Source organism: Pezoporus flaviventris, unplaced genomic scaffold, assembly GCF_033815535.1.
Source record: "Pezoporus flaviventris isolate CSIRO_AGI_PZ_B2104156 unplaced genomic scaffold, CSIRO_AGI_Pfla_v1 ptg000041l, whole genome shotgun sequence".
In the NCBI taxonomy this organism is placed as follows: domain Eukaryota; kingdom Metazoa; phylum Chordata; class Aves; order Psittaciformes; family Psittacidae; genus Pezoporus; species Pezoporus flaviventris.
Genome location: NW_026892589.1, coordinates 3562532 through 3583891, shown reverse-complemented (window position 1 = coordinate 3583891; position 21360 = coordinate 3562532). Strand labels below are relative to the sequence as shown.

Below are 21360 nucleotides of genomic sequence, written 5' to 3'. Positions count from 1 at the left end.
TAACCCCTCCCCCCAGTCACTACAACAGCACACTTCAATTTCCTCCTTCTCACCCTGACCACTCACTGGCCTCATTCTTTCTCAGCTTGTTTTCTCCTACGTCAGCTTTCACGCTCCTTGATCATCTGCAACAACAGATGATGATTCCTTATGATGACAGGAACTTTCTCACCAGCTGAGGGTCCACAGGGGGGTTACAGAAGAGGGAAATGGTGCAACAGTCCCACAGGTATTCACTTTCAAGATGTCCTAAATTCTGATTATGACATGAACCAGGAATGTGTGTCCCACCCCATCTCCCCTTCCAACACCTGCAAGGTAAGAGCACAGCTGATGGGAAGACAGACTTTTGGCTGCAACAGCAGCTATTCTTTCCCTGCTTCTGCCAAGGAATAGGTATGGTGAGCAGATGATGTTGATCCACATTAAGATGTGGTGTTGAAGCTATACAATTAAGCTTACACAATGTGCATCTATCCCTTGCCTGGCTTGAAGGGAGCCGCTGCACTTCCACACTTTGACCATTACCTTTAAAGTTACCCCACACCAGACATCACCACAGCAGCAGAGATCACCAGCAGGCTGGCAAGGCATCATCCCAACACTGAACAAGCTGCTTCCCCAAACATATAGATTAATAAAATGATACAGGGAGGAAAGTAAATCCTGCTATTTACTTAGCACTTTTTATTATAAGAACTATGATGTTCGTTTTAAGGCTCAGTGACAAATCCCGTTTGGTACATCATCACCTTGTTAAAAACCTGTCACACGTGCAGAGAATGTGAAGTTACATTAAGTATGCTGTTAACTTGACAAAACACAGCCTGCTGCTTTCCACCTGACTAACGCTGCAGCAAAGGTGGCACATTTTCAAGGGGTAGGAAAGAGACACCCTCTCCTTTCCTCATCAAGGCTTCAGATCCAGTTGAAACTCTAAACACTGTAAAAATAGGTGCCTCAGCTGCAAAGGCAACACATCAGAAACTCAGCCATAACACTCCACTCCAGATCCACGTACATGCATCAGTTACTGGGATGTGACTGCCACCCAACTGCAGTAAAGGAAAAGAAATGGAAGCAGTCATTTCAAATACTCCATTTATCCAGACAGGAAAGAAAGGCTCGACTGACACTGAACAAACCAAAAAATGCCTCAAAGTGACACATGTTGAGAAAGCCAGAAATTACAGTTTCTTGTCCAGGAATCAAAAGGAGCACAAAGTTCTTCCGCACAGAAGGCAAAGATGTGACAGCACTGCTAGCGAGTGCACTGTGTCCTTCGTGCCAATGCAGTTACACATGGTATTGGTGGATTCAGCCATCAGCAAAAGACTGGGAATAATGAAAGAAGGACAGAGTCAGATCCTTAAGCATCTTGGGAGTATGTTTACATCATTACTTGAGTGTTTTCACTTGTGCTATTGGAGGGCAAGTGTAAAACCAGGGTTATCTTTAGTATTTAAAATACGCTTCAAAGGGAAACCTTTGTGTGGCATTTTAGGGAATGAAGGTTTCAGCTACACACCAAGAGCACGTCAATGCTGCTTCCTACTTTGTAGCAGGCTTCTTTGGAAGATGCAACAGATCTGGTATCTTCTGTCAGCAGGATTCCAGCATAACCTGTTACTCTAAGCATCTGTGACGACAGTGGAATTTACCTTTCATCTCTCTACATATGCAAGTGATTATACTCATCCACACAGTTCACAGAGTCTCACTATCTGCAAAGTCCAGTCAATTAATCCTTTGGTTTACACTCACCTGCCTATTTCAGGTAACTAACTTCAGCAAACAGACATACTCTTTGCTTGTTCACTGAAGGTTTTTTGAATCTGAAAAGAAAGGGAAGCTTCTGATTAACCAAGTGTTGCTGTTTAACCACACCAAAATCAATTTGACTTGCAGCACTTCTAAGCTGTTCGCACTCTCCTAAAATAGGCTCAACACTCGAGACTTTAAACAGTCCATCCAATAAAGCTAATGTCAGATACAAGGTATTATGGATGCATCTCAGCTGCAGCCGAAGCCTGGGAAGATTAATCTCCTTTTGCCCAACATCCCGAGCCTTGAAGGACAACAAACCCAAAACCAGTAACTAACCGCAGGTCTTGACAAGCAAAGCTTTTTCCATGGTCTGATTCAAAACATAAATGTGACGTCTTCAACATACGAGTCCCATCTGTGCACCATGAAACAATGCTGAAAAAAGTATGATGCAAAGTCTTCTTAAATAGCCCAAATATAAAGAAAGCATACGGAAGCTTGATGCAAAATCCAGGTAAGAGTCCAGGGCAGTGCTTTTGTATCACTAAAGATTTAAGGACTACTGGGGATTATGTGGCCAGCCACAAACTGTCTTGTAAGAGGTCATGACAGTGTCCTCTGCTGCTGAGTGGACAGACTGCCATTCCCCATCAGAGGTTTAAAAAAGAGAAGACCAAGGAAGAGCAGAGTCATGCAGCCGATCGCCGACGAATGACAAAGACTCCCCGCTGCAGCTGTCCCAGATAGATTCTCATCTTTGTGCTGTCACTGGTTTTCCTCACCCAGATCTGCATGAAAAGAAAAGGAGGGGGGGTGGAAATAAAGGCAGCAGGGAGATACATTGTGGGGAGAAAAAGGGAAAATCCACAGTAAGCAAGGCACAAATAAGTCAAGGTATTCTTATCGTCAGATCTCTCTTACTCAGGGTGCCCAGATGATTTAGCTTTATCCCTTCTCCCTCCACACAAGACATTTGCAACCTGAGTAGACAGCCAAATAAGGTTTCCAACTTTATCACCGTAACTTTCTGCTCCAGTCATCAAGAAATACTACTCTTTCCAAGCATCACAGAATCATCAGAAAAGCAGGTTTCCTTCTGTTCCAGTCAGCAACAGAACTCTGGCATTAAGCTTCACCTAATCAAGAAGAAGTCCCTCTAGATCCACAGATCATAAAATTATCTATCCTGGGATTTGCCCAGACAAGTAGCTATTAGTCAAATGCAAAGCTTATTCTGATTTTGTTCAGTGAAGCTTTTCTCACTGTATATGGAATAAATTGTATCTGAAGATAAAAAAGCTTTTTTCTTTTTAACACCTGCATGGAAAAAGTATTTTTGTTTCCAGTATTTCCTACTGCAAAGAATTATGAAGTTAATGTTGGCATGTGATCTGGGGATTTCTTTAGATATATTCAGATCTATCCAGATATACTGGCTACAGGCCTGGCACAGTAGATTGATTTAACTCTATTTTAATTATAAATTGACTTCACCAACAGAAGCCCTTAACATATTTAATATTTGCCTGTATTTGTACTTCAGTTATTTCCCCAGAGCAATCAAAATCTACAGTCATTGATATTCATCTCTCTACTGCAACATTCCCAAGAATTTGGCATGTTTTACTAACCAGCATTCCAGAACCTACAAACTCTGAGCAGCTGTACAGAACAATCACCATGTACAGTTTGACACTGTACCACTAAACCAACTGTCCCACTATAGAGTGGAATTAATGCCATGGTAATTAACAGCTTACATTCCCCTCAGGTTTCAGGTAAGATGCTCCCAAAAGATGGAGTTTTCATGTAGTAAGTTAAAAGTAGTAACTTTGATCCAATTAGGAGTACTACATCTTCAACACATCCTCATCCATCAGCACGCCACTACTACTTCAGATAAATACTCAAGCACTGATCTTAACAACTGTTACTGCAAGGGGAACAGTTGTGGTACAAAGCATTGCCCATATGCAACCCATTTTGTTGAAAAGAAAATATCTTCCCTTAGCTGCCAAAACAAATTAAAGTTACTTTACTGGCTGACTGAAGAGAAGTGCATTCAAGTCTAACATCTCTTTCCTTGAAGCATCTGGAATCAAAGAAACTGCTCCCTTTGCCTGACTGATGCACTGCTCGAGGACTGAGCTTCATTTGTAGCAAGATTCACATCAATTTTGAGCACACACCTCCCTTCACCTGCTCTTCTAAGCTTTAATCATTAGCCACAAGGCAATTGTCTCAGAGCAATGACTCACCTGCCCTAGCTCCCACGCAGGTGATGAATGCTGCCAGTTTACAGCACACATGCTCAGGTTAAAGGAAGAATTTCCTTCACTTGTAACGACTAAATTTGGTGACAATTTTCCTAATCCTCTTCCGAATTCCCAAGGGGATATTTTATAGTTTATTATTTTTGCCTTAATAACTATGTTCTTGAAATAATGGAAACGGAACTGATGGAAGGTAGTGCTAGTGAAATGCAACGCGTCAGTTCTCCCCATTTTTTCCTGCCTGCCAAACTACTACTTACAAAGTGTAAGATCACTCTTTGGAAAGAGAGCAAGTCTCTTCCCATCTCAAGAAGAGATTGCTCAGTTCGGTTTTATCTTGGATTTAGCCTCTTTATACACCAGACAGCTACATCTTTTCTGAAAGCAATACTGATTTCATCTTTGTCCTTAACTACCTGCCCACACTGACCCACCACACCTTTCCCCACTCCCATGAAAACCAAAGCAGCCCACTACCTCATTGGCACCCACAGAACTGATCACACAGCTGATCTTAGTGTTCTCTTTAGATTCCAGGTAAATGGCCTGGCTCTTGTGGTACCTGCAAAAAGAAAGAATAAAAAACCCGAAGGAAACACATGAAACCATTAGTTGTCTAAAGACTGAGAAAAGAAACAGGTAGTAAGATTGATAAAGCTAGGATTCTACAAGTATTTGGATAGAGTAAATATGAAGTCTGTCTTTCCACACCACTTTCCCCATCTCCACAACATGGCGGGTTGATTCTACACACACTTTGCATCTAAATGATACTTCGAAATATATGAAGCTCTCAATTCACAATCCATTCTATATGCAATTACTGAAAGCATTTCACACTGAAAGAGGGGCAGAGCCCCAAACCCCAAGACAGGAGAACCCTCACCGACAGTAAGCCCATGATTCACGAGTTAATCAAACTGGCCTTTCACATGTCAAAGAACAGATTTCAGAAGGCAACTCCACATTATGCCTGATAAGACAGAGCATACCACAGATGCTCAAAAGTTACCCACATTCCTCAACACCAAGTTACTAGTGCACCGCCACCAAAATGAATTTACTCAATCAATGAAGTCTATGTATTGTTTAAACAGAGACCTCAAGCTTGTAATACTGTTATATTTTGTAAAAACACCCAAAATGTAAGTGATGTGTAACTGACTCTGTAAGAAGCTCTATATACCTGCCATATAGGAGGAGGCTGTGTCTAAGCATATGCATTTTTGCCCCTATTTCTCTCGGTGTTACTTTGTACAGAACAAAGGAAAAACTTTGAATCACTCGATTTCAGTCTTGTCTTCTCCACAGACCATGTTTCTGGGAAGTGCTGCGAAGTGTGCTGGACAAAACTGCCCAGTCTCTGTTTCTTCTATTCCATAGGCAGAACTAATTACACTGAAACAAGTTACTTGCAAGCAAATAATCAGAGCACCAAAATGCTTTACAGTTATAAAAGCAGATTTCCACCTTTACCCAAATCATGATGTGCTTCAGATTTAACTGAGCAATCTAAGTTGCAGAGTCACTGTACACATATTTCCCCTCAGTATGCAACTCCCTGCAGCCTGACTGGCTTAAAGCCATGTCAAAATGCACAGATTTGCATAATCTTTACCATCATTCCTACAAAAACTATGCTGTAAATATGGAATTCTTCCAATAGTTTATTTCACAATCTCTTCCTACTGGCTCATCTACTCACACTGCTTGCCAGTTACAAGAAGGACAGAGGCAGCTTTCAGCCTTCCAAACATACTAATTACAATGGGCTGGGTAAGGTAATGAAAATCCCCCAAATCCTGCTTCCTTTCAACACCTGTGCCCAACCACAACCCCTTCTCCCTCATTTAAAGGGGAAGATGTCAGTGGGATTCAGGACAATGCAATAGCAACAATCACCCAAGCCAAAAATCTGTTTGCTGAGCCCAGATGTCATTAATGGATCTTAAGGAATGGTTTAATCTAGTACAAAACCCAGACCTCATTAAGATAAGACATAAAAGTCTCAGCCCTGCAGTGTCTTACACCATGCTGTGTGTGCTTAAGCAAGGAGAATTGACGATCTTGATACCATCAGCATGGTATCCACAGAGTGCAGAAGATGCCACAACTCTCCAGTGTTATCTGTGCCTGCACAGTTAATGAAATTCTTCCACTCAAAGCTGTGAATTCCAACGTTAATGCAGGATCTCACATTACAAGTTACAATCCCTCAGTAAATCTGTGTTAGCTGTGGACAGCAGAGGCAAGGTAACAAGTTGGTTCAGCACTTTTTCATTAAAGACCTGTCTTGGGTGTCTCTGTGCACACAGAGATGGGTCAGCTGAAGGTACAGTAGCCTGGTACACCTCAGTTGCATGCTCTTGTCTCAGCCTTTTGCCATGTTTCTATATACAAGGAGTACAGAGGAGTGGAACTAAGAATACTTCTGATGAAAAACATAACAGAATTGAAGTTGGCTTTCAAGAGCAGGAAAATGCCAAACAGCTCTTGCTTTTGCAGTAGACAAAATGCACTGCAATACTGAGGCAAGCAGGAATAATTCCACTTTCTGCTACAAAATATTTTGGTGAAAGGCCAAGATTTTCAACTGCATCTCCCTCAGAAGATCGAAAGAAATCACTCTGCAGAGTATGCAGACAAAGCTAAAAGCAAAATGACAGTGAACTGTATTTCAGGATCTGATGGGGGGCGTGGAGCAAACTGAGGATAACAAACCTGAAGTCTTAACTCCACATCCATCTGAAACTCCCTAAACAAAGACTCCACTTTGGAAACATGGTTGTGAAATGTCTCTGCAAGACCTTGGCGAGCCCATCACTAGCCTTAAACATTCTCTGCTTTGAGATAATAGCCCTTCATGGCTAACGGAAAGTAGTCGCTCCTGAGCTGCCACCTTTATTATTGCTGGTGCACACCAGCAGCTACAGTCTTAATACACCTTAGTAAAAATTACCCTCCCATTATCAAGAGTTACTTCATTCTTTTAAACTACCAGCTACTTTGCACAAGTACTACTGCTATCAATCAAAACTAATCTAAGCAGGATTATTATAGCCAAAAAGAAAGGTAAAATACTTATCTTAAACCAGCATAAGAACAAGGTAGATAGGAAAGGTCCTCACTGGAATTTCTGGCAGTGAGACCTCCCATAACAACTGAATTCAGCAAGGTGAAAATAACTTATGTGGTTTATATTCCAACTAGCTACCTTTCAGAAAAGTGATGCTATTGAGAGATTCATCTGGGCTCAGGGAAGCTCTCCCAGGTTTGAATTTGGTGGGAGCTTTACTGACAGGTTACTTAAGATTCTATCTTTCCTTTTCCTTATAAACTAGATTAAGTTTTTACTTATGCAACACTTTTCAGACCTGCACATGCTTAAAAGTTCTAAGGAACAGCTTAGTCATCTAAACCACTTTATGCACACACACACAAATGTATGAAAGCTAAAAAAGAACTGAAACAAGCAGCCCATTCAGTTCATGCCTGCTTTATACTTCATGGAAGCTTAAGCTCTATGCAGCAGCTCCTCTCAGACCTGTGTACATAGAGCCCTTGATAAAACTTCACTATCAGAAGATCAGGAGAAGTTAAAACTGACCAAATGTACAAGGTGGCTGTTGTGTAGAAAACAAGCTTCACACCTAACCTGTGATAAAATTACAACCTTGTCACTTCTTATTTTGGGCCACTAGAACACTAAAATAAGGAACAAATAAGCATACAACTTGCAAATGGCTTTCTGCTCAAGGAGTACTATACTGTCCCCTTGATGATCCAGTTTTGCATGTCTCAGGTTTAAAAGCTACAATGATCTCTCTGCAGAAATTAGTATTTTCCTTGCATTTTGTCAGGCTTGCACAGCTATATGGCCCTAACATTCCACAGAGCTAAATCCAGCCAGCAATTCTGAAGTTGCTTCTCCCATCTGGGTTTGATCTTTAAAGGTTATTTGGATTTATTAGAAACATTTTTCATTCTGCTCAGCTGGTGCATGACATTTCTTCTGCCACCTTGTGGAACAATGGGCTGCTGTTCTACAAAACTGAGCACCAGGACTGCAAATCCATCACTGTACCTGCAATCACAAAGTATCTGTATCACAGCTGAGTGGCTTCGCTGCAGCATCGCGCCCTGTCTGCTGGTACCTCTCTTACCCAGCATTAGGTTTGACAAAAAAACATTTCCCAAGCACCACTGGCTCCATGGAAAAGATTTAAGTGTCCTTTTATTCAAGCCTGTAGTTATTCCTGAAAGTCTATGAGGTCTAAACACTCCATTATCACTTCTGATTTACCAAAGTCACCATGATTAGCCCTCAGAGGAAGTGGTTAGCCTCTGCCCAAAAGTGTTTTGTCCTTACATTATTAAAGCAATTTCTCTCTGCAGTCTGTGTCACCTCACTATGCAACACTCAGACTGATAAACCAGAACTTACCATCTCTTATCATAGTAGAGTTTTCCATCTTCTATCCGGGCCTCAAACCGCTGTGCTGGAGACTCTGCTGGTGTAGCTGGGAGGTGTTCAGGAGAGGAGGGAGAGGCTGAGAACAGGAGAGAGACTGTGTAAAGACCACCACACAAGCAGCATATCTGAGTGCAGAACTGCAATTAATAAAGTCATATTAAGCAGAAATAATAAGCCATAAACTCAAATTTTCCATCAGAAAAATATTCTCTATTAGGATGAATACTTCATCCCAACTCTGCCTTGAATATCCAAATGGTAAGTCACTGAAAGGTAACATCTATCTGAACAAAACATTGATAGGGAGGTGATAGATATCCTTGCTTTTAATTCTCACCCATAGTAGTTATATAGGGTCAGACTTACTTAGGCAAGTCAATACCATTGTCCTGAAGTAGTGTACAGACACATTTAGAGAGCTAAAAGCATGGAACCCAAAGTTCTCAACACCTCCATCTACCTGACCAGCAGGCAAGCTGTCCAAATGCATCCAAATATAACAGAAACACCTCTTTACACACATTGTTCCATGCCCAAATGTTTCAGACACTAAAAGATACACATGCCTCCCTTCCCACCCCTGACATGCTTCAGAACAGAAGAGACTTCACACAGCATCCATTTGCTGCAGTAGCTGCACAAAGAACAGCAATTACACAGTCAAAACAATTATACAGTCAAATTCCACAGTCGGCAATTATATAGTCAAACAGCCTACAATATAGTTGTCTGTTCAACTGTGAACAAGTTGCAATGCAACTGCTAACTCACCTGGTCTCTTGGGTGATTTAAGCTAGATGGGAAGAAAGCAAAGAAGTGTTAGAGATTTGATGTGAGCTATACAAGTCTGCAGGTATAATTTCAAATAGCCTTATTTTAAATGCTTTTTAAAATGTACCATTAAATGACATAACAAGAACAGCATGCTGTGAACAGCCGGAGGTGTAGATAATCAATACCAGGATACAAAAGGTCTGTAAACGTCAGAGGATTCAGATAATCCACTAAAGACAAAACCAAACCCATTTAACACTGTTTTTTAACATGAGCCAACATTTCTCAGGGTACATGAAATACAGGAGATAAATCATTAGAGACACCTCAACAGCTGGCACAAAGCACATGCTCCACCACCATCCTCAAATGCCTCTATTGAAAGAAATCAGATAAGCCTTAAAGTGGTTAGCAAGAAAGCAGTAAATTAATCCAATCCAGGAAAACCATCAACTGCACCCAGTGCAGTTTGCTGAAGTATTGTGATAGTGGGGAGAAAAAGGAAAACAGGAAAACCCCACCCCACGCTAAGGCCTGGAACAAAGGCAGCCTCTGATCACGAAGAGAAACACAGCAACACCAGCTCAGCCATCCGGAGGAAGAAGCTCCTTAAGGCAGCTCTTCATTTGGCTCAGACAAAAGGTAACATTTTTAGATGACAGCCATTTTAATTAGGTTAATTAAACCTATGGAAGCAAAAGGGAGGAGATACCATCTTGCTAAATCTTTATTCTTACTTCTGAAAGCCTACTGGGATGAAAAAGCCCCACATCTCAAGGAGGAACACAAACCAGAAAGCTCTGGTCTCTTCAGGGGAAGGCACTAGCTTTCTCTTTCAAGAAAAAGAAACCCAAATCAAGCCATCAGCCCTACCTTGTTCAGTGTTCTCAGGTCCTCCATTATTTGCTCATCAGTCAACAAGTAATTTAGCTGAGGTATCCAGAATTAAGGTTCCCATAAGCTCTTGACAAGCAAGGTTAAAATTAAAGGTCAATGACATTCATTTCACTTGACTAAATGTAAGCCAAAAGGATTCCCTAAAGTTGCATGTGATTGTAGTAAGTGCCATATTTGAGCTTTTTTTGTCATATGAGTTAATAAAAGTTCATCTCCACAGAGCTTAACGATTTAGCAGCAAATAGAGTGCAAAATCATTTTAACTTATGCAGACATAACCATCAATGGAAAACCTTTAGTGCATTGACTTTTACTTTATGGAGGCATCATCACTAGTGTTTTCCATGGGTCTCCTCCTGCATTTCTGCAGAGGACAATGTGGAAGCTGGAACAGAACAGACTTGCTTCACGTTCTGTCCAATGAAGCCAAATCCACCCAAACCTGGGAAAAGAAACTTAACACTTTACAACTCAGTATGCAGAAACAGAGAGCTAGGGAAAGAGGCGAAAGATCCACCAGAAAATAAGAACCAGAAAATAAAGCCAGGCATGAAACACATCCTTGTGTGGATGAGGATGAATGGGAGGCTACCACTGACCTGAAAACAAACCCAAAATCTCAGCACAACACTTACTATTTAAAGCTCTGCTGACATTTTGTGTACTTGCACACTCACATCCTCCTTCTTCCTTTGCCTACTGCTCCTCTGTCACTTCCACACTAGAAGAACCTAAGTACACAGGAGGAAAACACCACCCAGCAGTGGACCCTCCCTCCAGCTTTAATCTACAGTGTTTCTTCAAAACAGCCCTTAAGTCAAAAGTTTTCAAAGTAGTAAAGTCAACAATTGCTGGGCTGCATTTTAAGGCTTTTAGTTCTGATAAGACTTTAATCCTCTCCTCAGAGAGGAAAGGCAGACGTTGTTTCATGCTGTGGCTGCCGTATCACGCTCCATTACAAAGTCATGTTCACTGGGAAACTCATTTATTTTGGATGAAGTAGGGGCACTAATAGATTGATTTTTGGGTTTCCTGAAAGAGTGAACAGAATCTCCAACCAGAAAGAGGTTAATTAAAACTGGAGATGCTTGTGAGCACCCCACAGGAATGACAGAGTTCAAGGTGTGATACTGCCTTAGAAAGTGGGAGTCACTCAGAAGTTGCAAGATAAGGTTTTCTTAATCTGATTTAAGCCATATAAGTTTGGAAGCTAATAATAAGCCTCTGCAAGGCAAATATCATTGCCTTCCTCTCCAGGTGAATTTAAAATACAAAAGGTGCCTAGCATCACAGTGGAGCTAAAAACATACTTTCAGAAGCTAAGGAACATTTTACTTCTAAGAAACATGCAATAAGGCAGCAGGATTACACATATGTGTTTCTCTCTTATGCACGATATATAAAAACAAGATGGATTTTCATCTTTCTTTATTCAAAGAACAAAGCTAGTAGTCCTTGCTTTTGCTATGCATCTCTCTGGATTAGAGATCTGAAACCTTTATCAGTAATGGAAAAACTAGTTTGCTATGACAAACATGAGCTTTCTGGCAAACATTTTGTCACATCTTGAAATGAGAAAAGCTTTGGCTCATGTAAAAAGCCATTTACTATCAATGGAATCCATTCCCTCAGCATTTATGTATAAAGCTCTTTTAAAGTTTTTCCTTTGTGAAAAGAATTGCCTGAAGAATTGAAAAACAAATAAGTTAATGAAATAAGTTATCTCATGGCACTGTGAAGTTTAAGTCAGGATACTAAGTGATCGCCAAAGACTGGTTGAGTTATAGTAGTTTATCACACATTATACAGGACAAATTGTGCTTCAGTATTTCCTGGATTAAAATCTGCTCCAAGCACCTAATTTTGTTTTCCTTCCTGTACAAAACACCAGAGGTGCAGTACAACAGCCTCCAATGGCACTGTGAAAGGATATCAGGGGCAGGTTTCCTCCTCTTGTCTGGGATAGGAACTGGATCATTTGGTCGCCGCCTCAGTTTTCTTGTCATAATAGGCTTCACTTCCATTGAGTCTGTAGAGCAATGAAGTTGGAGAGCTGATAAGACCAGAGGGAAGGGACTAAGAAGCAGCAGCTTTCTACACAAGGTACTAGGAAAATAAATCTTTCCTCTTTCATATAGAAAATTGATTTTTTTACTTTTGTGATAGCTTCCAGCATCCAGGCTGGAACTGCTGACAGCAAACACAAGCTCTCTTTCACACCAGGTCACTGTTTCACACACTGCAATGCCACAATTACAGCTCTCATTTACAGGTGCAGATAAAGAGCACAATGATGCTACAATGATTCAGGGCAAATTTCTTTAAGGTTAAGCTGCTACCTGCTTTTGCACACATCATTTAAAAGGCAAAGTTCACGGAGTCCTTTGATAACAAAACTTGGACAGTTAATAGCATGCAAAACATTAGCTACAAATCCACTGCTCTTTTTCTTGTCTTCAAGCTGGAAAACTAGCTTTTTATCCAAGGAATACAGATAATTACTGCTTTCAAGTCTGAGACAAGTCTGCTGGAGTCATTTTAAACACAAATAATATTTCAATTCAGATAATCTGAAAATGTTTCAAATTATGATTAATGAAATGAAGCTAATTAATAACATGCAGAGCAGCAGTTGACAGGAACTAAACTGTAGCATATGCACTGGGAAAGAAGAAAACATCTGTTTAACATTGAAACACAAGTCTCATCACCAAGTAATTACGTGAAATTACAGTTTGTCCAAATGTCTACAGGCAGTCTTAACTGAGCTACTTCAACCCTCACAAATCATTCCTTAATTTATGAAGATATCTTCAATTGGCAACCAAGAGACCACATCTTAAATGTTAAACACATCATCTCACCTCGCTCTGTGCTGAGAAGTATTTGCTCATCTTGAAATACACCTGAATCACATCCTAAGCAGCACTTAAGTCTACAAAGCCTCTTTGGCTCCCTCTAGATGCTGAAACCTTGAGCAGATACGTATGTTCAAAATACAGCAGATGGGTTTTTTTTCCTTACAGCAAAGGTGAACAAGAATGACCACACTACACATCAAGGGAACAAATGCCACAATAAAAGCTTTAAACAGTAAGATGAACTGCAACTAAGTGTATGCCAAAGGAAACCTGAACTCTAGGATTCAAACTTGAATTTGAAAAACACTGAACATTAACAGCCCTGCAAGACACTCACTGTGTTGAGTTGAACGTAAACCACTCTCCCCATCTGTTAAGACCAACTTACAAAAGCCTAAGAAGAGGGGTTTAAAGCATGTACTCAAGGTGATACACAACCAAGTCAAGAAGGTTTTTTCTCCTTCTTGAAAACAAGTCTCTAATGAGTTGTCAAAGAAACTACTGCTTAAAATGTGAATAAGGCAGAGATCAGTTTCCTTCTTTACCTTAGCATCCTGTACCTTAAAATTGTGACAAGTCAGCTGAAAGTCAGCATCAAGCAAGCTTTCAAAAAGGCCACAAAAAAGCCCCCAGAGCTTGCATGTCTTACATTTACTGATGAAAATTTGCAGAACTTCAGGACTCAAAGAGATTCATCAAAACTTCCTAAAGGAACTTTTGAAGAATGACATCAACAGATTTAACATAAAACACAGCCTTGCATGAGCCTTAAGAGTTAAGAACCACAGTGTGTAATGCTCCAGAATGAAACTACAGTGCTCCCCATACTCACAGAGGAGCCTCTTCATTAAAATTCATTAAGTTTAATGGGTTTAAACTTAAACAGGGGAAGTTCAGGTTAAATATAACGAAGAAGTTCTTTACTGTGAGAGTGGCCAGGCACTAGAACAGATCACCCAGAGAAGTGGTAAATGCTCCATCCCTGCCAGTGTTTGAGGCCAGGTTGGACAGAGCTTTGGGTGACATGGTCTAGGGTGAACTGTCCCTGTCCATCGCAGAGTGCTGGAACTGGATAATCTTAAACTCCTTTCCAACCCAAACCATTCTTCGATTCTATGATTCATCAGGTTGCTAACTTGCATCATTGCATACGCTGAGCTTCCATAGGTTCTAAAATCCATCAAGTCCACACCAGTTTCAGCAGTTTTATTTCCTAGCCTCCACTGCTTGTTCACAACAAAATCCCACTGCACTTCTGCTAGCCTGGAAGGAAGGAAGTGAGAGAGGACTAACATGCAGAGAATGAATTTTTTTCTCCACAGTTACCTACCTGCCTTTACCTAGAGCTGTATTTGGTGAAACAGCTCATCTCTGCAGGACACATTTCCCTGAAGAGGACTAACCTGGTCCCCAAATCAGACTACTAAATACTTCTTCCTCCCCAGTCTCCCTTTAACATCAGAATTTGGATTTGCAGAGTTAACAGCTGATAGAGAAACCGAATTCCTTTAGACTCCTAAAACATTGGTATGCACATTTCCAAAGGCAAGATCTAGTCAAATTCTGATCTGGAGAAGGCTTTAAAGCCTTCACACTAGCTGTCTGTATAAAACAGCACTGCTACCCTGATATCTTTCCTTTCTAAGCAGTAGCAGAGTGGACAAGACAAAAGACAGAAGCCTCTCTTGTTTTTACCTCCTGTTAATTCCATGGTTAGCTTTTCATTCTCGATCATCTTCTTTTTCTCTTCCAACTCTGCGATCAGGTTTTCCTTAAGCTCAATTTTCTTATCTTCAAACTCCTTTGCTGCTGCCTTCTTTTCCTTGACATAATTCTTCTCCACTTGATCTGTCTAAGGCAAACCAAAAGAACAAAAAAGTTAACTAAGGAACCAATTAAGAGTTAATGATACCACAACAGCTTCTTTCAACTGCTGTATTGATTAGCTTTTCAGTTCATAACTGTAGCGAGTTCTAAAGATTATCAATATTCACAATCAACAGAAAACCATCTAAAAATTACTTAAGTTAGCAGGACTATATTGGCAAATGAATTATTTTAAGAAGAAAACATTCTAATGCTGCATAACAAGAGCCTCTCACAGAGCTCTTCACATTTATAAACAGCACTATCATTTATCACCTGAAACAAGCCACATGCACAGCCAGCACACAACAGCCCAAAAGCAAATAATGCTTTTCATTCTATTTTAATGAGAAAGTACAGAAATTACCCATGGCAATACCAGAAGTAGACTGTAATACATTGCAAGTGTAACAGTGCTAGCTAGAGGAAGATTTAAGCCTTCTGGGAACTGCTACTTTATGAAACAGGAGGTTGATACCTCTCCCATCTAGTTAACATTGATTTTGATAAATTAAAGAGTACTTACTTCCAGCTGGAGGAACAGTTCTGAAAAACAAGACAGACATTATTTGTTATCTTCAAAGATGCACAAAATGACTTGCGTAACATTTTAAGTCATCGAATATCGCAGCCAAGAGCGGCAGTGAACCAAATCAGGTACATACTCATCCAACCTCTACTCTCACTTGGCAGTTTTAGGCTGAAAATAAAGGAACTAGGGAAAAATTCCACAAAAATACATTGCTAATTGAAGTTTTCTACTGATTGTCAAGCAGATTTGCAAAGCTTACACTGCAGTGCTCCATACTACTTTATTTAGCTACTACTCCCAGCGGTACTAAGCACATAGTCCATCTTTCTTGCAGTTTGATTACAATCAGTTATTACTAGATACAAACACCACACACAGAAGCTTGAATCATGGAGTTGAATGTGTGGCTGGCAAAAAAAATATAAAATCATAGTTTAAGCCAATTTCATGAAGTTCAGCAATGACCAGTTCAGAAATCATCCTGCAGCTGCTGGAAGATGCATCTGCTCAACTCACGTCTCGTTTCAGGCTCTTTATCACTGAAGATTAAGTTCTAACACAGGGCAATATGCTAGAGACAAGTCATACTTATGGATGAGGCAAATGGATTTCTGGTGTGAAGTAGTCCTGTGCAACTCCTACCAACTTGAAATTCAGAAGGATGGGACCCTTCTTGTATTTCCTGGAGGACATAATGCCCAAAACAAAGCTCTTGTTCAAGACAGTGGCAATAAAAGCCAACTAAGGCACCTGATCAGTCCCCAAGGCACCATATTTCACCAGCATATTAAGCTTTAGCGAAACCTGAACTAGTAAAAACTTCTGTGAAGATCACAGGTTTCAGGTATCTTGGTGCTAATACAAAACGCTGTAGTAGCAACACTGTACTACAGTGCCTTTTTATATACAAGTTTAAAAACCAAGATCATAGATACCAAAGATGATAATGGCCAACTGAAAATCAAACCTTTGTTTGCAAAAGGCTCTATAAGTTGCACATGGAAGCAGTATTATGGAGGTAATCAAATACAGGTAAATCTGAATCTGTTGCTTTATATCTGTGAATTCTCAAAATTCAACACCTAGCCCAAAACACACACACACAAAAAAACAACCACCCAAGCAAACAAACCCGAAACAAACCCACAAGCTCAACACGGGAAGAACGTAAGAGACCGTTCTTCCTGCAGTACCAGGCAGAAAGTGATCCTCATCTGCCCTCCTGTGGAAGAAGCAAGGAGCTGCAGCACTGGTCTTTGCCAGCCGGAACTACAAGGTTGCAGGTAGGTCTTATTTCATCAAAATAACTCAAACTTGCAAGAATGCAGCTCTAGGGCACCAGGAATTCATCTCAGAAGAGAGACTTCTGTTCACAAAAATTAGTTCAACTCACTTTAATTCCTCAAGCAAATCCTTTACCACACAAGCACTTTTAGAAAGACACAATTGACATTACTCCAAGGTTGGAGTACGTCAGCTATAATAAAAGTGCCACAGCCTCCCTGACCTATTTGCCAGAATAATGGCCCACACACTATAGGATTCATCCCTTTTTCTAAAGGAGGAACAGCTACATTTCCTATTTGTACTTAACAGTTTCTATAAAAGGCCCCGATTCAGTATTTGAGAAAAGAAGCTACTGGAAAGAGAAGAAAGAGGGAGAGTAAGCAAATGGATCTGACTTCTATGCCATTTTTCTCCAGTAACACAATAAAGGTTACCCAGAAAGGCTGAGAGTTAGGCACCTTAACTTAGGCCTTTGGTCCTGAAACAGAGCAGAACACAAAGTGCAGGCAGCCCAGTCAATGGCACAGCTATAGAGACTAACAGTTGCAGCAGCAAAACCTCTGCAGTCATGGTTCCAGGGCACAAACTGAACCTTTCGGAAAGCATGTAGTCCTAATCTTCCATCCCACACACTGAAAGGAACAGCCCACCCAAAAGAACAAGCTAAAGAGGGGGACTAGGTCAGGCACAGTGCCAGCTAAAAACAACATCATTGTACTTCAGCTTTTTCACATAAATGAAAACTGAAACTCCTTATCAAGTATTTAGGAAACAGTCAAACAATGCTGATGAAAGGCAAAAAGCCCCATCAAGATAGATCCAGGGATGCTCTGTACACTCAAAAAGCCCTACACTATACCCTCAGAAGCAGAACCACCCTTTGCTCCACTAAGTTCCTTTTCTTTGAAGGACAGAACTACCATGATTTTCCTTCAGGTGTTATAAAACCCATTACATTTGCGTACAGCATCTTAGGAGAAAATTCAGCTTACCCGCATTTCGTATCCTTTCTTTGTACTGCTGGTCCAACTTCTTCATTCTCTTCTGATACTCCTGAAGAGTACCTAGTGGAAATCAATTTGTTGGAAGCAGTGTTACATTTTCTCAAGGAACCATACACCACTTGAAACACAAATACTAATGTATGGAATCAGAAAACTACAGTTCTAGCTTAGCTTATTTTGGTAAGCACATTCCCTGGTTTCTTGATTCAGAAAGTGAATTTTAAGAAATGCTTTAGTATACAGAGGCTTCAGTATACAGAGGCTTAACTACAAGTGTTTATAGGGCAAAAGGATGAAAAGTGGCAGTGCAATATCTGAAAGAGACCTACAAGGATGCTAGAGAGGGGCTCTTCATCAGGGACTGGAGTGATAGGCGATGGGTTCAAACAGGGAAAGTTGAGGTTAGATATAAGGAAGAAGTCACTTACTGTAAGGGTGGTGAGCCACTGGCACAGGGTGCCCACAGAAGTGGTGAATGCTCCATCCCTGGCAGTGTTCAAGGCCAGGCTGGACAGAGCCTTGGGTGACATGGTCTAGTGCAAGGTGTCCCTGCCCACGGCAGGGGGTTTGGAACTGGATGATCTTAAGGTCCTTTCCAACCCAGACCATTCTACGATTCTGACTTTTTCACTCAGCAGCATGACAGACACCATTCAGTGAAGGATCCTGCTTACATCTTTCAACCCCCTCATCCTTCTGTGACCTTTGCAAAGTGCTGAGAAGTGCTCAGAAATAAAAAAGCTCCCAACTTCAAAGCTCACCTTCCTGCAGCTGCTGTAACTGCCTCTTAAGAGATGCCAGTTTGTCCTGATACATCCTGCAAAGAGACAGCACGCAGCTTTACTCTGAGAAACAAGCATAGAGAGCTTATTTCACCATCTGTTTAAGTTACAACACGTTTACATGGAATTAAAAACCTTTCAGGAGATCTTCAGGAAACAAACAACAACTAGAAGAGTATGATTCAAAAGAAAGGTTAATATTCTCTCTACAAACCCTGCCAACCCCACTGGTTGCACAATGCCCCCAACCAATTATTTTGGGAGCAGTTCAGGGTAAAATAGGATTTTACTTATTTATTTTTTTATGTTGACATCTAAAATGACATTTAGATCTACAGATGCCAGAAACTTTACACCAGAATCATTCTGCCACTTTGTCAAGCCTTAATAATTTGCGTGTTAGCTCCCTACTTATAAAACAGAAGACGTTTCCTCATGTAGGTCTTGACATTATAAAAGACCTCAAAGCCTATTCCTGGTGCTGTTGCAAACTTGTGTTTCCTTCACAACATACCCATGCTTTAACACAGGTCAAGTCTTCCTGACCTGTCTAAAAACATGCCTCTGCCAGCTAGCAAGAGCACAAAATACTGCAAATACACCTGAATACCAAGGGAAACCATTTCAAGTCACCCAAAACCCCATCATCTTGGACAACATTCTATTGTTTAAGGAGTTTTAACAGGCATCTTGCTTTTTGCTTGGCTTATATAAAGTAGACACTTATTTTATTTAAGGGATCTGTCTGCAGCAGGATTCATTTGCAGCAACACTCAGCTGCTCCCAGAAACTCCTATTCCTGTGTCCAAAACAGCAGCAGCAGCACTTAGTTTCTTGAATACATACAGTACACAGAAAGTAACTGAGGAGAGAAGATACACAAGTATATGGACTCGTTAGCTATTGCACTGGGCTAGGCACTTAAAACTCCTCAATCTTGGCCCAAAACTTTGCAAAGCTGTATTAAAAACAAAACCCAAACCAAAACCCATCAACCAAATAAACAGATTTCCTTACTTTTGATTACAATGGGTTACTTACTGTTCTTTCATTTCTACAAAGTCCTCTTCCTCATGCTTTGCCAGGTCAGTTTCACTGGCATCCTCAGTGTCTAAATGAGGTAAAGAAACGACTTGTTTAAAAAAAAACAAAGTAGTTTTATTTACAAACAAACAAACTTCCCAAACCTCAGGCAATTTAATCTCAAATACACAACCAGCTAGATGGGCCTCTGGAGAGATGAATTCAGAGGTGAAATGAATCTCTTGTCTCCCCGGAAGGTAACCAATCTAAATCCTCTGGTAGCTCTGCAATGAACTGTTACACCGAGTCTAAACAACCTCAGTTTAAGATAGTCTGGCAATTTCTTTGTGGTTTAAGACAGCAGGTTCTACATTAAGGCTCAGTTGGAAGACTTTGAAAATCATTTCACAGCTTCCTTCCTATAGTTCTACTCAATGTATCTGGAGGACAATGACTGAAACAGCTGTAACTCATTCTGCATCTTGACCTGGACAAACATACTCCAACTAGATGCTATTAGGATTGACTACAAAGGTCTCACTGAAGGTAACAAAGTGACTTGCTGGGGTCTGAATCTGGCTTTTCAGCTACACGTCACACAGAAGTACTTCAACATTTACACACAAAGACAAGCACTACCATAAAGATAGCCCCATTTTTATGAATAGATAATATAAACTACAACCAAATTAGACCAGTATGGGACTGCTAGCTTTCTGCTATGCCTTTTCAGGCTCCTATTTATAAGACGTGGGTAGCCACGAATGAATTAGCTTTCCTCCCGAAGGACAGGTCTGTGCCTCCAGCTTGGAGAAGCTGTGGTAGGCAGGGTACAGCTGTAAAGCCTGAACAACAGCTACATTCCCAACACATGGACAAGGGGGACTGGCCCCTCAAATCAAACCTTACTTGGTTTCCTTTAAAGCTAGGAACAAATGGGTTTAAATTTACACACATTACAATTCTATTTTATACACCAAAGATAAACCAAAAGGTTTTAGCTGCAAAACAAACAAAAAAAATACTTAAATGTCCAGGTCACCATAAAGGACTTTGGTTTATTCCCCGTGGAGCTGCACACTGCTGTCCTTCAGAGAGGTCTGGCTTTGGGACCTCGTTCCTGAATGTCCCAGACGTGATAGAAAACTGGCTGACAGAGCAGCAGGCACTGCCCAAGGGCCGTTCTTCATCTCCCTTGTTATTTTATGCATCCCACACCACAGGATACTCCAGGTTTTACGTCCATTCCCCCTTCTGCACCGCTGTCCTGGCTCTTCTACGAAGCCCCTCTTCCCTCTAACATCTTGCACGCCCTTCTCTGCACACCTTCACTGCCTCCTTTCCCCTTCCCGCTACAGATACCTCCCCAAGCTCAACACCCCGGACTTCTCCACCCCTGTTGTCCCACACCCCCAGTCCCGCCTCCTCTCCCTCACCTGAGAAAACCGCTTCCATCCCACTTCTGCACCCGCTTTGCTGTTCTCCTCCTCCCCAGGGAGCCCCAGCGATCGAACCCTCCGCGTGCTCTCCAAACCGCTCCCGCACCCTGCCGGGCCACCACAGCCCAGCCCGCCGCGCTACCAACCCTCATCGGAGTCACGGGCCCGAGCGCTCCGCTCGCCATCCTCCTCCTCGGCGCTCTCCAGCTCCTCCTCCTCGTAGTAGTCGGGGCCGGGGGGCATGGCGGCGGCGGGCGCCCCGGGCGGGGCGGGGGCCGGCGGCGTGGCGGACACCAGTCCAGCCGCGCTCATAGCGACGGGACGAGGCCGCCGCAGCGGGGCCGGCGCTCCGGTAACGCCGCCGCAGCCCGCACCGACACT

At 41.5% G+C, this 21360-nt stretch overlaps 1 protein-coding gene across 1 annotated transcript; it reads right to left on the bottom strand.

Annotated features, from left to right (window-relative positions):
- Positions 1 to 664: 664 nt before the first annotated feature.
- SUDS3 (SDS3 homolog, SIN3A corepressor complex component) lies at positions 665 to 21360 on the bottom strand. The gene is made up of 12 exons (XM_061465805.1): positions 21126 to 21360; positions 19559 to 19628; positions 18497 to 18552; positions 17724 to 17795; positions 15439 to 15458; positions 14742 to 14898; positions 12119 to 12214; positions 10162 to 10223; positions 9286 to 9307; positions 8485 to 8590; positions 4518 to 4602; positions 665 to 2555 (listed from the first exon to the last, which is right to left on the bottom strand). The coding sequence occupies exons 1-12, from the start codon at positions 21289 to 21291 to the stop codon at positions 2457 to 2459; spliced, it is 1011 nt and encodes a 336-aa protein (XP_061321789.1). The 5' UTR covers positions 21292 to 21360; the 3' UTR covers positions 665 to 2456.

Excerpts from the sequence above, each read along its gene's own strand:
- SUDS3 (XM_061465805.1), bottom strand. The coding sequence starts at position 21,291 with ATGAGCGCGGCTGGACTGGTGTCCGCCACGCCGCCGGCCCCCGCCCCG. Across the intron at positions 15,459-17,723 it reads AGAAAGGATACGAAATGCGG|AACTGTTCCTCCAGCTGGAA; the intron begins GTAAGCTGAATT and ends CTTGTTTTTCAG. Across the intron at positions 14,899-15,438 it reads AACTGTTCCTCCAGCTGGAA|ACAGATCAAGTGGAGAAGAA; the intron begins GTAAGTACTCTT and ends GGTTTGCCTTAG.